At 37.6% G+C, this 16,760-nt stretch overlaps 1 protein-coding gene across 2 annotated transcripts in view; it reads left to right on the top strand.

The window, feature by feature from the left end:
- The first annotated feature begins 9,522 nt into the window (after positions 1–9,522).
- The window catches only part of DEUP1 (deuterosome assembly protein 1), an 82,653-nt gene continuing 75,415 nt past the window's right edge, over positions 9,523–16,760 (top strand). Inside the window, exons 1-2 of one of the 2 annotated variants that reach the window (XM_045557138.1) lie at positions 9,523–9,572; positions 11,386–11,458. In XM_045557138.1, coding sequence (XP_045413094.1) covers positions 11,430–11,458 — 29 coding nt within the window. In that variant the 5' untranslated portion in view covers positions 9,523–9,572; positions 11,386–11,429. Of the gene's footprint in view, positions 9,573–10,277; positions 10,365–11,385; positions 11,459–16,760 lie in introns of those variants that run through there. The other variant, XM_045557139.1, reaches the window with a different exon arrangement.

The raw sequence follows: 16,760 nt of genomic DNA, 5'->3' as shown, positions 1-16,760 counted from the left end.
ATTTTAGAAAGTACAGAAAACATAAGCAGAAAGTAAAAATCATGCGTAAATTCCACTTCTTCAATGTACTATGTAAAACTCGCTCCTCTTTTCTTCAGTTTCACCAGGTTCATTTCCAACTGCCTACCACATGTCTGTAAGCACCATCAACATTTTGGTCTGTAGCTTCAAGACATTGTTATGCTTTTACCTATATATACAAGGTTAGATTTCTTTCTCACAAAATATAGAATCATGCTATACCTACAGTTATAAAACTTGCTTTTTTTTTTCACGTAATGATATAACAACATTGTTCTTCTATTTTCAATTTTTTGACACATTGTTTCTTTTTCTTTTTCTTTTTTTTTTTTCTTGAGACAGAGTCTCACTTCATTGCCCGGGCTAGAGTGAGTGCCGTGGTGTCAGCCTAGCTCACAGCAACCTCAGACTCCTGGGCTCAAGCGATCCTCCTGCCTCAGCCTCCCGAGTAGCTGGGACTACAGGCATGCGCCACCATGCCCGACTAATTTTTTCTATATATATTTTAGTTGGCCAGATAATTTCTTTCTATTTTTAGTAGAGACGGGGTCTCGCTCTTGCTCAGGCTGGTCTCGAATTCCTGACCTTGAGAGACCCACCCGCCTCGGCCTCCCAGAGTGCTAGGATTACAGGCGTGAGCCACCACGCCCTGCCGACACATTCTTTCTAATGAGTGTTGCAATGGTTTTAAAATACATTCATAAAACAAAATAATTTCACTAACTCTTAATACTCCATCCTCCAAAAGGTAGAGCCTAATTCTCCTGTCCTGGGTGTGGGTTGAACTTAGTGACTTGCTTCTAATGAATAGAATACGGCAGAAGTGACAATGTGCAACTTCTGACGCTGGATCATAAAAGGCATTGCAGCTTACCCCTTGCTGTCTTTCTCAGCTCGCTCACTCTGGGAGAAGCCAACTGCCGTGTCATGAGAACACTTAAGCCACCTTAAGGAAAGGCCCACATAGCAAGGAACTGAGGCCTTCTGCTAATAGCCAGTGAGGAACTGTGGCCCCCTGCCAGTGTATATGTGAGTGAGTCATCTTGGAAATGGGTCCTCTGGCCCCAGTCAAACCTTTGGATGGCTGCAGCCCTGGCTGACACCTTCACTGTAATCTCATGAAAGACCTTAAGCCAAAACCACCCATTAAGCTGCTCCCTGATTCTTGAGCCACAGAAACTGTGATATTAGAAATGGTTCTTACAAGCTGCTATCATTTGGTATAATTTGTTAAACTGCAGTAGATAACTGACACAGATTTTGGTACCTGAAAATGAGGTGCTTTCATAATAAATACCTAAAGATATGGAAGTGGCTTTGAAACCAGATAGTGAACAAAAGCTGTGAGGGCTTTCAGAGAATGTCAGAAAAAGCCTAATGAAACTGTTAATAGGTGCCTGACGGCTATAGGGAGGTTGAGGGTAAAGGCTTAAAGGGAAGTGAGGAAAAGCTTATTGAAAATTGCAGATAAGGGGATTCTTATTATGCAGTGGCAGAAAGTTAGCAATACTATCCCCTGTGATAAAGTGGAAAGTAGAACATGCACCTAATGAACTGATGATCTAGCTAAGGAGATATCCAGGCAAGGTACCAAAGGTTTCCCCCGGTTTCTTCTTGTTACTTAGTATGAAATGTGAGAGGAAAGAGATAAGCTAAAAGAATTGTTAAATGTGAGAAGCGAGAACTTGATGGTTTTGAAAATTCCCAGCCTCTCCAGATGACAAACAAGCCTAAAATTAATAAATGGCTTCACAGCAAAGATCAACTCCAGGGTGCTGACAGGAAAACATGGTCTAGAGATGACGCTGAGAGTGTGGCTGTAAAGTTCTTTGTTTATAACCTCAGAAAGATGTAAGACGGTGCCTCAGAGAGCCATTCAGTCAAACAACAGGGCTTTAGAAAAGCTTGAAGGCATTGTTCTTCCACAGTGCAACAGAAGCCCAAGGTAGATACAAACTTAACTTGAAGAGATTTATAAGTGTGGCTTTTGTCTAATGAAGTGAACTTCAGTAATATTCACAGGAGACCCACAAATTTTTAAAAAATAATTATATTGACAGATATACCATCAGCTCTGAAGGGGTCAGAAACAGTACACAACAAAAGAGGCATTTGGAAACCCAAAATTTTACTGAGAAAACTACACAGCTCCAAAACAAGGCTACCTTTCAAGGGAAAATAAGGATGAATCAGAGGATGGAACCAAAACCCAGAAGGTGGAGCAAAGAGTCTTGGAGAATCATTCCTAGGCAGTTGTAATATGTGCCTGGGTGGATTTCAGAATTGCTGTGGACCAGTGATTGCTTCAGGCCTCCCATTTTTCCCCTTTTTGAGAAGGAATGTCTAGATTAGTTATCTTATACCTGTTCCACAAATGTATGTTAGATGAGTATGTGGGGAGGTACCTTGTCTCTTTAACTCACGGGGCTTGAGATAAAAGGAACTGTACTCAAGGAGCTGCACTTAAGGAATAACCCTAGAGAAGCCTCATGCACACTTGTATCTGATTAAGATGACAAGTTTCTAGACTTTGAGCTGATGCCGTAAAGGGTTGAGAGTTGGGGTTGATGGGTGTATTTGGAAGAAGCTGAATATATTTTCCATGTGTAAAGAATGTACAAAATTTGTGACCAGAGGACAAAGTGGAATAGTTTTAAAATATGTCCACAAAATATTCAATGCTTCTCCCTCCAAAAGGTGGAGCCTAATTCACCAGCTCTTGAGTCTGTATTGAATTTGTTGATTCAGTACTAATGAATAGAATATTGTAGAAATGATATTGTGTGACTTCTTTTTTTTAACCCCCAGGCTATAGTGCAGTGGCGCAATCATAGCTCACAGCAACTTCAGACTCCTGGGCTCAAGTAATCCTCCTGCTTCAGCCTTCCAAGTAGCTGGGACTACAGGTCTGTACCACCTCAGCCAGCTATTTAAATCTGGGGGCTTTTTGTTTTAGAAATGGGGTCTCACTACATTGCCCAGGCTGGTTTTGAACTCTTGGTCTCAAGTGATTCTCCCACCTTGGTCTCCCAAAGTGCTAAGAGCCACTGCACCTGGCCGATATTGTGTGACTTCTGAAATGAGGTCATAAAAGGGATTGCAGCTTCATTTTTTAATTAATTAGTTTTTTGACAAAAATTATACATATTTATTGTGTATAGAATGATGTTTTGAAATACGTATACATTGTGGAATGGCTAAACTGAGATAATTCACAAATGCATTACTTAATGTACTTATGAGTTTTAGTGGTGGCAGCTCCTATCTTGCTGTTTCTTTAATCACTTTCTCCAGAAGAAGCCAGTGGCCATGTCATGAGGATGCTCAAGCAGCCCTATGGAGAAGCCGATGTGTAAGGGACTGAGGTTCTCTGCTAGCAGACTTGAGTGTACCTTCTTGGAAGCAGATCCTCCAGTCCCAGTCAAGCCTTCACATAACTGCAGTCCTGGCCAACATCTTGACTGTAATCTAATGAGAGACCCCCAAGCCAGAACCACACAGCTAAGCCACTCTTGAATTCCTGGTTACAAAAACTGTGAGATAATAAATGTTTGTTGTTTTGAACTGCTAATTATTGGTATAATTTGTTACATGGTAATACATAACTAACATAAGTGTATACTATTCTGTTGTTCTCCCCCCTTTTATGTGATTATAAACAGCACTGCAACAAATCTCTTTATGTGAATATCTTTATGTTTTCATGTTATTACTTCTGTAAGATAAATTCTTAAAATTAGAATTGCTGCCTGTGCACATCTTAAATTTAGATAACTATTGTCAAATTACAAAAATAATTATTACAACTTATACACTTCTGAACAGATGAGTGTCCCTATATCTTTGCCAATTTTAAATGTTATTAGTCTTTCCAATTTTTCTCAATCCCATAAGAAAGTATTTCATAATTTTATTAATTTATATTCTTTAACTATTGATGAGGGTGAGCATCTTTTTGACTGTTTGTGGTTTGAAAAAAGCACTTTGCTTATTTTAGATGAAATTCTCTTTGCATGCTCCTGTCCCTTGATCTTTCCTCTTCCACAATGCCTGACATACAGTTCATATTGCATAAATATGCATTTTTTGAATAAATGAAATTCAAACATGCAGAAAGTCTTCATTTAACCCCATAGCACTGACTTTTAATTGGGGGGGGAAAAAACTTTAGCAATCAGTTAATTTAATTATATTTTTCCTTCTCCTTTATCACTATTCAATTACATGTCATTCAAGTGCTCTCTGACTTAGGTCTTCATCTTTGCAACTGGTTCAGGCTAATTTGTTTCTAAAAGCAGCTGTATACTTTTTCTCTGTGAATATTTTTAAAACAGCAGAATAGTTATATGACAAATAATAACTAGTAACAACAATAATGATGCTAATTGCAATGATTTGGGGGCATCTACTACATGATAAGGGCATTATATACATAACTGGCCTAATTTAATCTTTATGACAGCCCTATAAGTATTATTAGTCCCCATTATAAAAATGAAGGAACTAATATTCAATAAGGTCAAATAAATTAGCCACAATCATAGCTATTAAATGGTAGAGTTGGGATTCAACTCTTGTCTGAATTTAAAGTCCATATTCTTTCTACAATGCTCAGCTGACTTTATTACAAATAAATCATTTGTATGGTTGTTTTCTCATATTTTATGTTCAAAGAAAAAGGAGAGTTCAGTAAAAGAAAAAAATCAACAATTTTAAATGACGAACATTGACATTATACATTTTTCCTGCCTGAGAGGGCAACTGCTAGCTACTATTGATTCTTTTTTCAATAACTACTAAAATGAAAAAAAAAGATTAAGAAGAATGAACATTTTCCTTTGCTTCATGGTTTAAAAACTTAATTTAGCCATCAATGAGCAAAATGACATACCTATTTAAAATGAGAAAATGCAACTGAAATGTTTAACTATGAAAAGAGAAAAAAAAAGGAAATGTGGTTTCCTGTCACTATGATCAGTCTCCACCAGCTGAGGATTTATGTCAAGCTGAGAAAATTTTCTCAGTCAGTTCAGAAATAGGACTGAATAATGAATTTTAACACAACACCATGATAATGAAACTGATGCCTTCTTTACAAAGCAATTTACAAACTTTCAGAGATAATTTGGGTTTCTGAATGTGGAGGTCACCACAGGCTGAAGGCAGCTATACTTTTCAGGTGACATTCTGAAATGTTCCATCAGAATGATGTAAATTTATTTTTCAGAGAAGATAACTCCCCTAAATTACCAAAAGTTGTTTTCTAACAAGGCTTGTACAAAATCACAGCACTGTGGAATGAGAGCATGTGGCGGGTAAACGGCACCGTATGTGAGGGCACTACGAACTAGATTTCATGGATAAGCATTTTTCTGCTTCCTTTTCTGAGGCCTCTTTAAGAGTTTTCATAATTTGAGTCCAGGAAAAGGAAAAGAGAGAATTGTTGTTGTTGTTGTTGTTGTTGTTTTCTACTGAATGTGGCAAACTCATGTTCCCTCAATGCTGAATTCAGATGCATACTGGAATAATGTTTTATGACAGGCATAACAGTACACGTTCAACAGCAGTGGCAACAGTGCTAACATGCTTTATATCAGGAACAAAAAGAGGCATAATGGTGGCAACATGATGAGTAGTCTGGCAGCACGAACGTAAGTAATGAGGGTACTGGGAGTCATTTTTCTTCAACCTGCATGTTTTCCACGTGATCATTGAAGGGTGACACTAAAATGGATAAAACATTGGTATCTCTCTAAAACAGGTGCTGCAGTCTCTCATGGTAATAACAGAATGTTTATTCATTAATATTTGTTTGAAGTACTTGTTCATGTATCTCTAGCTCAGTATTATTCAGCCAACAGCATATTAACCATTATTTATAGGGTACCCAGGAAACATGGCACTCAGAAATGAACAGAAACTAATTCTTAATTCATAGAAGTTATTTCAATAAAATTAAATAATAACAACAAAAACAACAATTGAATTTCCTAATACAAAATTATGTGTTCCAAAGATATTTTAAAGACGTAGTCTCCTATTTTAAAAATGGTTACATTGGGTTCTTTAATTTTTCCCTAACATCACTATTTATAACAGATGGAATCTTATCTTGAATCATTATTTATGTAACTTGTTCACAACTTTTACCCTTTCTGTTTCCACAAGTAAAGAGCTAAGGAGACTGAAAAGACATTTATATATAGCAAAATATGAAAACATTTTAAAATAATGTAGAAAGGACTTCCACTTCTGGTAGCATGTTTGATTACACACCCTGAATAACTCTCCTAACTAAAACAAACAAAACATTATATAAAATATAAATACATGGCTGAGTTGGAATGAAAGAATAGAATCCATAGATTTTGAAACCTAAGTGAAAGCAGGAACCCTAACAAAGGAGTGAATTCTAAAGGTAGATTTTTCCCTGAGTCTTTCTACTTACATTGTCATGGCTACATGCAGAAGGACAATAGGATATAAACGGCAAGACCAGTCTAAGTGAGGATTCCAATACAAGATTTCCATATGAAACTGGGATCCCAAAAGCATACCTTCATTATAAAAGTAAATGAGGCACAACTAGTGAACCTTAATGGATGCACATTTTTTAAATTATTTAGGAAGTTGGAAGATCCCAGAGAAGAATGCAGAATGTAACAAAACAATCTAACTGTATTACAAATGTGTGGAACAACCTCATTGAAAGAGGTAGAGGGAAAAGGTATTGATCTAACTAATTTTCTAAATGAGTGGAATCTATAAAGCTAAAGGCAAAATTAACTGTATATGAGCACTGTACTCTAATTGATAAAGTTGTTTCCCAGATGCTACAGGTTAACAATTCTGATACTCTTTTACACATATACTACAATTGCATAATTAAGTAAGTGGATAATGGATGTGGGAGCCAGTTTTTCACTGTTGGAGTAAGAGTTTACACATAGGCGAGGGGAGGAGGCTAGAATGATTCGTGGGAGTAATACAGTTGGAGATATCACTGTGAACTCATGTTCAGCTTAATGAAGATACAAATGGTGGTATCCAGAAATATAGAAATTGGTACATACAAGGGTCAGTATCATACACGTATATTTACTTGCTCTGTCAGCTGAGAGGGTTTGAAAGCAATGACACCCAAGTAGCAATGAGCACACCTGGAGCCCTGATACTGGTTTCAAATTCATTCTTAATAAAAGGAACCAGGGCTCCTTGAAGAAAGAGCTGATTGTAGGACTACAGCAGGAAATATACATATACAAGAACCCCAAAACATCTTCCAGAAAGTAAGGAGGTTCTCAAATAAATAAAAACAAAATCCCACAATGGTGGGGGGATGTCAAAGGAGTATAGGAGCTAACTAGAAGAGCTCCTAAAGCTGGAATAATTTGAGAAACAAAATAAAGTAGTTTTGGATTATAATTCAAAGTATATAATAAATATCAATATCATACTGATATAAATAAATAAATGGGAGAGATGAGACAAATCTTCCATGCAGAAGAATTCCAAATAATTTATGTAGATACTTTACTCTTCAGGAGGTGGAACATAACTCCCTACACCTTAAGTGTGGGCTGCACATAATGACTGCCATCTAAAGAATATAGCATGGAAAGGGGAAAATAAGAGTACTTTCACAGTGGAGGGACCTGACAAACACCATCTCAGCCAGGTGATCAAGGTGAGTACCAGCAGTCATAAATCAAGTTGTTAGTATGTACACTTGATACAATGTGATGGAAATGCAGATTATGTCTGTGATCTTCCTCCCAGTCTAATCAGGAGAAAAACATCAGACAAATTCCAATTGAGAGACATTCTGTAAAATATCTTACCAGCACTCTTCAAAACTTACAAAATCATCTATAACGAGGAAATTTTTGGAAATTGTCACAACCAAGGGGTGCCTAAGGAGACATGATGACTAAATGTAGTGTGGTGTCCTGGATAGGATCCTACAACAGAAAGGACATTAGGTTAAAACCTAAGAAATCTGAATAAAGTATGTACTTTAGTACTCTGGTTTATTAATTGTAACAAATAGACCATACTAATATAAGATGTTAATAATAGGGGCTACTGAATGTGGGGTATATGGAAACCCTCTGTACTATGCTCATAATTTTTCTGTAAATCTAAAACTGTTCTAATATTAAAAAGTTTATTTTTTTTTTAAAGGCACAAAAATGGCATGGCAGAAAACATGCTTATTTTGACTGTGCCACCGGGTAAGGAAAACAAATAAAAAGAAGGAAAAATTTTTTTGAAATTTGTATCATAAGCTGACCCTAAAACTTATTTTTTATTCATCATATTACCTCTGTTGTCTTAAAAAGCTCCTGTAAAAAATTTAATGTAAAGTGGTTTGAGGTTGGTCATACCCCCAGGTAACTCTCAAAAGCAAATGCAAATCCTCTCTGAAAGAATTCAACCTCAATCCTGGCCTCAAAGATATCCCAGAAATAAAGTTCTCCCCAAAATGTATCTCATAGTCAAAAATCATAAAACACACAAGAAAACAAGACAACATGAGTAAGAGCTAGTAGTAATAGACCCAAATATTTTACATTGGTAAGATACAAAATAGAAAATGACTATTATTAATATGTCTAAAAATTAAAATAAAAAGTTAAAAGAGAAGTTTGAACACTTTGACAGAGAAATAGAAATTATATAAAATGACAGAGATAATCTGAAAAATAACCAAGTTGCACTGAAACTAGATATATCATCTTGGACAAACCATTCTCTCTAAGCCTGGGTGTCGGAATCTGCCAAAAGGAGCTATTAATAACACCTGTTACATTTGCCTCATAGGGTATTTCTGAGGCTCTAAGGAAATAATGAAAGTAGTTACCAATGCTACACAGCCTGAGTGATCTTGGACATTCAGAGACTTCATTAAATTTTGTTCCTAGTTCTATTTTCCTTTCTTTGGGTTAGGAAAAATATTGACCCATTCAATTCAGACAAGAATAAAGACTATGACTAAGGTTTTCAGAATAACGAAAAGTTTCAAGTTAAGATGAAATGATTACTGCTTAATTTAATCATAATATGAAAACTGTGAAACACTTATTAGAACTAATAACCTGGGTTAGAGTACATAATTCACCTATGAAACTCAATTTGTCAAAAAACAGCAAATGGTTTTATGAAATTCAGATGGAACCAGGACAGAAGGATGTGGGTCAGTATTAAATTGATAGCCATATGAAAGTAACAAATTAATGTGAAAGTTATGAAAGTGGAGTGCAAATCAAAGATTTTAAGAATTAGAAATTCTGTATACTATATATATAGGTGTGTATATATATTCTTTCTTGTCATTTCCTCTATGAAATCAGGAGGGTGGGGCAAATTCTGTGATCAATTATTCTCAGAACTTGATGGAAAATGGAAAGAATCTGGAGTCAGTCACCTTGAGTTTCGTTCCAGTTCCCCCACTTAGAAGCTATTTCCTTCTCCCCAAAGGAGGCCATACCGTTTGCTCCTCGTAGCTGGCCAAGTTTTCAAGGACCCAGTGTGCTGTGCAGGAAAGACAGGTACAAATGCGGCCGTTATCACTACCCGAGTAACTACGGACTGAGCAAGGAAGTTAAAAGAAACCCAGCCCTTCCCAGCTGGAAGACATTTTAGTGAAGAGAAGAGCAGCTGTCTTTACCCCAAGTCTGTTTCTTTTTCATACCATTTCGAGTTTGGTTAAGAGGAAAGAAGGCCGGGGGGGGGGACGGAGGGAACTTGGAAGCGGAACTCCCAGCCATTTATGCCGTTCCTTGGTTAGCTCGAGACTTGGTTTATTCATGCAACAAATATTTCTCGGGCGCGGATGGGTGCCGGGCACGGGGCTGGGCAGTGGGACCACACCTCCGTCTAGTGCGGAGACACCAGACGCACGACTGCAGGACAGCGAGGTGGCGATGGCGCGGGCTGAAGTTCGGGGCGGCGGCGGAGCCCCCACGGGCCGCACCCATCCCCCTCCCCGCCCGCGCGAGTTCCGGACGCGTCGCCCTGGCAACCAGCGGCGGCGAGGCAGGCGGGGAAGGAGAGGCTCCAACGGCCCAGGCGGGCGAGCCGCGGGAGGGCCGGGGCGGCGGGCGGCGGGGCCCCTCGGGGTGACCCCGGCGGTCGGGCTCCTCGGTCCTCAGACCTCCCGCGGAGAGCGTAGGTAACCGGCCGCCGGCCCCCCCTGCTCCGTCTCGCCCCCGACCCTCGCCCTCGCCCCTCGGCAGGGCCGGCCCCGGCTGGCGTGTGCGGTGGAACCGGGCGGGGGCGCCCCGAGGGCGGCCGCTCTGCGGGAGGCTGGGTTGGAACCGCGCGGGGCCGGGAGTGGCCGGGTAGGTAGAGCCCGGGACGCGAGGACGGGTAGATAGAGCCCTTGCGGAATCCACAGCAGAGATTCTCCCTACCTTGGAAAGTCTAGGTTCTAGCTGTGTGGTCCTGGGCAAGTCACTAAACTTGTCTGTGCCTCAGTTTCCCTGACATTAAAGTTAGGGATTGAGAAATTGAAATTTTTTATCCACCTGTTCGTTCTGGTCAAGTTAGTCTTCACCATACTCGCTCCTCGCCCAGCCCTTCGGCTGTGCCCTCAATTTCAGGGTTACTCTTAAATTCCTTTGATTTGGAAGTGATGTGAGCCGAGACTTCCTCCTCTTTCGACCACGCTGAATGCTGTTTAATTGACTTTTATTCAGTGATTCGGAGGAGTTGAAGTCCTTTTCAATACTTTGTCTATTTATCCTCATAGATTATTTTTTAACTAAAATCTTGTTGCTCAGAAAAACATGTTTTTACTTTTGGCAAGTACTAACATCCTATTTTGTCAAGAAGTGAGCCAGTGCACAGAGAGCCACTTAAGACTTTTAAGACTTCTATTTTAAGGTGATTCTTAGTATTTTTTTCTTACATCTCATGGTATATTCATTCTAACAAAACACAGAACGGGCCAAAGAAAGACGGTACTCAAATAAAGGCAAACCTTTAGGAGAGCCACCAGAATAGAAATTTTGAGAACATCTAGCTAGAACTCCTCTTGAATAGGAATTCTATTTTACTCATCCTTTTGTACTGAGCACTTTACTTGGTAAAGTACCTAGTACCAAGCTGCTGTTCAGTAAGTAGTAAATGGATGTTCATTTCAGTCAGTACCCCTTATTTCAAGTCACTGCTAAGCCCATACATAAGTGCATGGAAACAAACAAAAAAAAAAGCCCAAGTTTCTACGTTTTGTAGAACCAAGGGCTACTGTACTCAGAAAAACTCATACTAAGTGGTTTTTTGCCAATAGCAATATTTTCATGTTGTATAAGTTAATAAATGTAAGCATTTTAGGAATTTAGATTATTTTTCCCCCAACAGATTAAAAATCAAGAAATATAAACCAGATGTAGCAGTTTGTTGACATGGAGAACCAAGCCCATAATGCAATGGGGTAAGTGCTAAGAAATTTTTATTTAATAAGTGGATACTTAATTATGCCAAAATCTCCCTGATGAAACATGAGTTTTCAAATTTGCTATTAATAGAAGGACGTTCCAATTATTTTTGGTTAGGAGGGTGGGGATAAATTTCAGGTGATTATAATTAAGAATGTGTGAGTCTTTCCAATTTCGACTCTGTGAATCTGCACTTAAAAGTCACTATTTTCCATCTTTTAATGACTTCATCCAGTGTCAGGGTGATGAGTGCCCAGGCCTCACATGCTCTTATGTTACCACAGTGCCAACTCTTGGCCAGTTACCAACTCTTGGCCAGATTGCCCCTTTTTTGCTACATCAAGTAACTCAAGTTTTCCTCTACTCTTGCCCCTGAAGACAGAACTCAACACTTAAAACATAGCCTCAAAAGAGATCCAGCTCCACGAAACAGCAACAGGAACTAGATATTTTACCAAAAGTTTCAAAGAGATAAGGAATAAAATTTGTATAGCATTTGCCATAGTAGAAAATTAATCAAATTACAAATATCAGTCCCCCACCCTCCTCTGCTACTAGCACCACAAAGGTTTCTCTTCCTTTTGTTTTGCCAGCCAAATGGCCACTGGTTGACCCCAGAGATTCAGTGTTGAGAGTTGAATGGGTGGTGCTATATTGCCTAATCTTGATTGTGAATGACTTTGGCACTAGTCACACCACTCCAGGTGTCTCATTTTCAGTGCTTATGCTCAGACCTTGACTTTGATGTCAGGCTAAAAGAAAGCTGTACAAGTCTGGATAATGATAACTATCACTTCTTTATCTTCTACTGCATACCCCTCCTTATAACAGCCTTGCTAAGTATCATTCTCATTTTACAACTAAGAAAACTAAGTATATTCAAGTACAGTCTAAGCTCTTGTAACAAAGAGATCCCAAAATACAGTGGCTTATATAAGACTGAAGTTTATTTCTATTTCATATGCTAGTCCAGAGGTAAGCAGACCAGGACTGGTATGGCAGCTCAACCATCTTCACTAAATGATTTCCATCTCTCAGCTCCCACCAGACAGACTGTGCTCTGTCATCATGACTCTACTCCTGCCAGAGGGAAGGGAACGGGCAAGAGGAGGGAGTAAGACCTTTCCTTTTAAGACTATGACATGGAAGTGGCAGATCTCACTTCTCTTCATTTTCCATTGGCCAGAACTTAGTCCCAGTATTAGGGGTAGCAGCAAGAAAGGCTGGGTAATGTGGTTTCTAACTGGGCAGCCATACAGCCAGCTGAAGCTTGGAAGTTCTATGATAAAGGAAGAAGAATGGATATTGGTGGATAATGAGCAGCCTCTGCCACACTTGAGGCTCAGGAAGGTGGAAAGAGAGACAAAGAAAGCAGGAACTTGCCCCAGAATGTACACCTGTTTTTGGAGAAAGTAGGGTTTGAGTTCGGATATGTCTGACTGGCATCCCTGTATTCATCCCTACGTTGGAAGTGGATGACAATGAGATGCAGGGAGCGGCCTGACTAGTATCCAGTAGCAGAGCCAGGTTAGGATTCTAGATTGAGCATGTGTTGGATTCCTGGTATGACGATGGCACTAAGGGCGAAGATGCAGATTGAAGGTCTTGAACCTAAGGCTGAGTACCAGATATCACTTTACTCCTGCAAATCTGAGGCTATGGGGAATGCTATTTCTCTTTATGCATTCTTTTGAAAAGAAGTATTGAGTACTGAATATATGCCAGACACAGTTCTACGCCCTATGGTTCATACAAAAATCACTAAGAAACATACCTTTTCCTTGGAGAACTTAGAATTTAGTTAGGAACTCTAGTGTTTGAGTACCATGTAGTTACAAACCAGAATTTAGTGAGAATTACTACAGGTTTCCCCAAGAAAGTATTCCACTCATCATAGCAGACATGGGATGAGACATTGTCTACCATGGTCTCCAAAGCAAGGGTAGCTTAGGTTGGCTTTGCCTCTGTCTGTCTCTCATGCTATTGAGAAATATGTAAAAATCTAGACTATAAGTATAATAGAATCTCATGATCTAGGACTTGATGTACAGCTTATCAAACCATGCCACCTAAATACACAGAAATGTTTTATGTAGCAGCCTTCCTTTCACAAATATTTATTTCAAGTCTGCTATGAGCCACTCACTGGTCTAGGGACCAGGAAAATAGCAGTGAACAAAATGGACAAAAACTGTTTATCAAGGAGCTTATACCTGAGTGGAAGAGACAGATAATAAACATATATATCATATGGTGATATGAACAAAAATAAAGCAGGCTAAGGATGAGAGAAACAGTGTGAATGGGGTGGTCAAACAAAGATGCTCTGCCAACATTTGAGCAGAGATTGTATATGGGTGGAGAAAGTTAGAGAGAGTAGGAACAGAAAGTACAAAGACCTGAAGTGTGAGCTTTTACACAGAAGGTTTACAGTGTGAGTGAATCATTATTCTCTGACATCATAGTTATAATAGGGTTCGATTTTAATTTATCCATTATTTCTCTCAATTATAGGTATTTGTATTTGTGCCATAATAATCAATCTAAATTCCTTGTAACGTCATCTTTATATGTTTGCCCTTTTTGTTTTTAGAGTGTATTTCTAGAACATAGTTATAATATAGGCTATATATTACATATTATGTATTTTATATTGTACATATTGTATAATAGAAAGAATACATGATATCTTTTATTGGCCTTTTTAAGAGAACTATCTCTATATTTTGCTTTGTTTTTGTTTTCTTATTCTACTGTTTTTGTTTTCTAATTTCTACTGTTACTAATTTGCCCACTTATGATTTATTTTATCTTCTTCTGATTGTTGAGTTGAAAAATTTACTTCAGTAATTTTTATGATTTCTGGATTTCTTTAAATAATAAAAACATTTAAGGCTGAAGTTCCTCCTGAGCACAGCTTTGCTGCTTGCCATAGGGTTAGTGTTCCCACTGTCATTTTCTAAATAGTCTGTTATTCCAAATTTGTTATTCTCTTTGACTGAAGAGATATTGAGGAAATATAATTTCTAGGGGCATTACATTGTCTTTTTATTATTACTTTCTAATATTTCTACTACCATGGTCATAGAACTATGTGATTTTGACTCTGTTTCATTAAGATTATTCTTGTGGTCTATTGCATGAACTTTTATAAATGCCCTTTGGGTATTTGAAAACAAATATATATTCTCTTTTGGTTGAATAAAAAGGTTAACAAGTTATACTATATGTAACCAAACATTTTAATTGTTATTATTATGTTTACTTTATGTTTTTCAGATACACTATTACCTTGATTTTGTCTATTTGATCTGTCAAATTCTAAGAAAGATCTTCATTATGCATGTAGTTTGTCCAGTCCTTTCTTGTATTTCTAACAGTTTTTGTTTTACATATTTCAGTGTTCCATTGCCTAGTATGTCAAGGTTCATGGGATTTTATATCTTCTCAGTGTATGATTTAACATTATAAAAATATCAGAATTATAAGCTAATGTTTTCTGTTTGAATTTGTTGCCTGATATTAATATTACCATCCCTGCTTTTTTAATGTACGATAGTCAATAATATTAATATCTTTATTCACTGCTTGTTTTCAGCCTTTTTTATATCATATTTAGTGTGTCTCTTATAAATACCATATGGTTAGATTAACAAATATATACCCCAATTGGAGAATCTTTGTCATTAAAAAGAGGATTTTAACAATTATTTTAACAATAATGTAATCTTTTTGCTAGACCTTTTTGCTTTCCCAACATTTTTTAGGCTGATCTAGTTTTTTTGTTTTAATCCTCTCTTTCTCTTGGAGGATCTACACCCAAATTTATAAATTTTTTATTTATATTTTTAAAATTTTTAATTTGTGTTTATCTTTTGGCAACTGAATTAACCTGAATTTTAACTATCTTTGACTACTCTCAGCCCTAATAAGACTTGATGTTTAATAATGCCTTTGCTTCCCTGTTTTCTTATCCCACCTCCAAGCTTCTGTTGAAGTAATCTGTATTTCTAATTCCTGATTGCCATTAATTTGATTTTATTCCTCTTTTACTTTAAAAATCCTTTTTTTAAACAACTATAGTTTTGACTGCATTGCTCATTACTGTTATCTGTATACAAAATTTGCCTGTTCCTGATTTTTTAAAAAATGGATTCATTTTTAATTTGAAATACTTCCTTAGTTAATCTTTTTTATAAAAATGAACATGAATGATATACTCCTTAATTTCTTATAGTCCAAAATGGCCTATTTTTACTTTCATACAGGAACTCTGTAACATTAATACTGTTATCGTAAAGCATTGGGTGTTGCGGAGGGAAAGTCCAGTTGCACTCTCGTTCTCTCTCTTAGCTTCTCTCTTTCTTCTCTCTCACTCTCTCTCTTTCCTTCCTTCCTTCCTTCCTTCCTTCCTTCCTTCCTTCCTTCCTTCCTTCCTTCCTTCCTTCCTTCCTTCTTTCCTTCCTTCCTTCCTTCCTTCCTTCCTTTTCTTGTCTGGAGGTTACAAGATTTTCTCTTTATTCTTGGAATTTACAAATTTACCAGGATAACTTTCAAGGTATTAATCCTTTTCCAAAGATCCTGCACAGCATTTGGTATGCACTTTTATGCTAAAGATTCAAATCTCTTCGGCCCAGTAAAATTTTCTTGTTTCTTTGATTAATAATTCTCCACTATCTTGTTTCATTCTCATCTCCTGGAATTCCCATGACTTTTTCTTTTCTCTCATAATTTCCATCATTGTCTGTTTTTGCTCTATGTTCAGGAAGAATTTCTTGTGTTATCTCATTTTTAGTTCACCAGTGATTACATTCTGTTATTTACTGCCTGTTGGTTTGGCAACCATGTTTTTTATTTCCAAGAACAACTTTTTTGTTGTTACTTTTATATAGTAAATCACTTTTGTTTTATGTAGCCTTGACTATTACTAAAAATATGAATTAGAAATGTTTGAAATTATCTCTTCTTATAGCAACATTTTTCTGTTATCAATTCCAATTTGTTTCTTATCTTAACTCCAGTCATTCTGTGGGTGTGGCCCTGGTGTAATTCTCCATATCCTTCAATTTGTGCCTCTCCTCAAACCTTGACAACTTCTCCACAGCTCAGCCTTCCTCCCAGAGTCTGCTACTCTAAAAGTGAAATCAATTAGCTTTTTCAGAGAAATCTGTCTGCCAACTACAGTGCAGCTTCACCTCCCTAAGGGCTAAGCATGGCCCCCAGCCAATGGGCTATGCAGTTTAATATATTTAAGATTATTAAAGCTTATATTTAATAAACTTATCTCTGAAGATCATT

The sequence above is a fragment of the Lemur catta genome, chromosome 7, assembly GCF_020740605.2.
Source record: "Lemur catta isolate mLemCat1 chromosome 7, mLemCat1.pri, whole genome shotgun sequence".
NCBI classification, from domain to species: Eukaryota; Metazoa; Chordata; class Mammalia; order Primates; family Lemuridae; genus Lemur; species Lemur catta.
The sequence above is the reverse complement of the archived record's forward strand: the minus strand, read 5'-3'. Positions and strand labels throughout refer to the sequence as shown.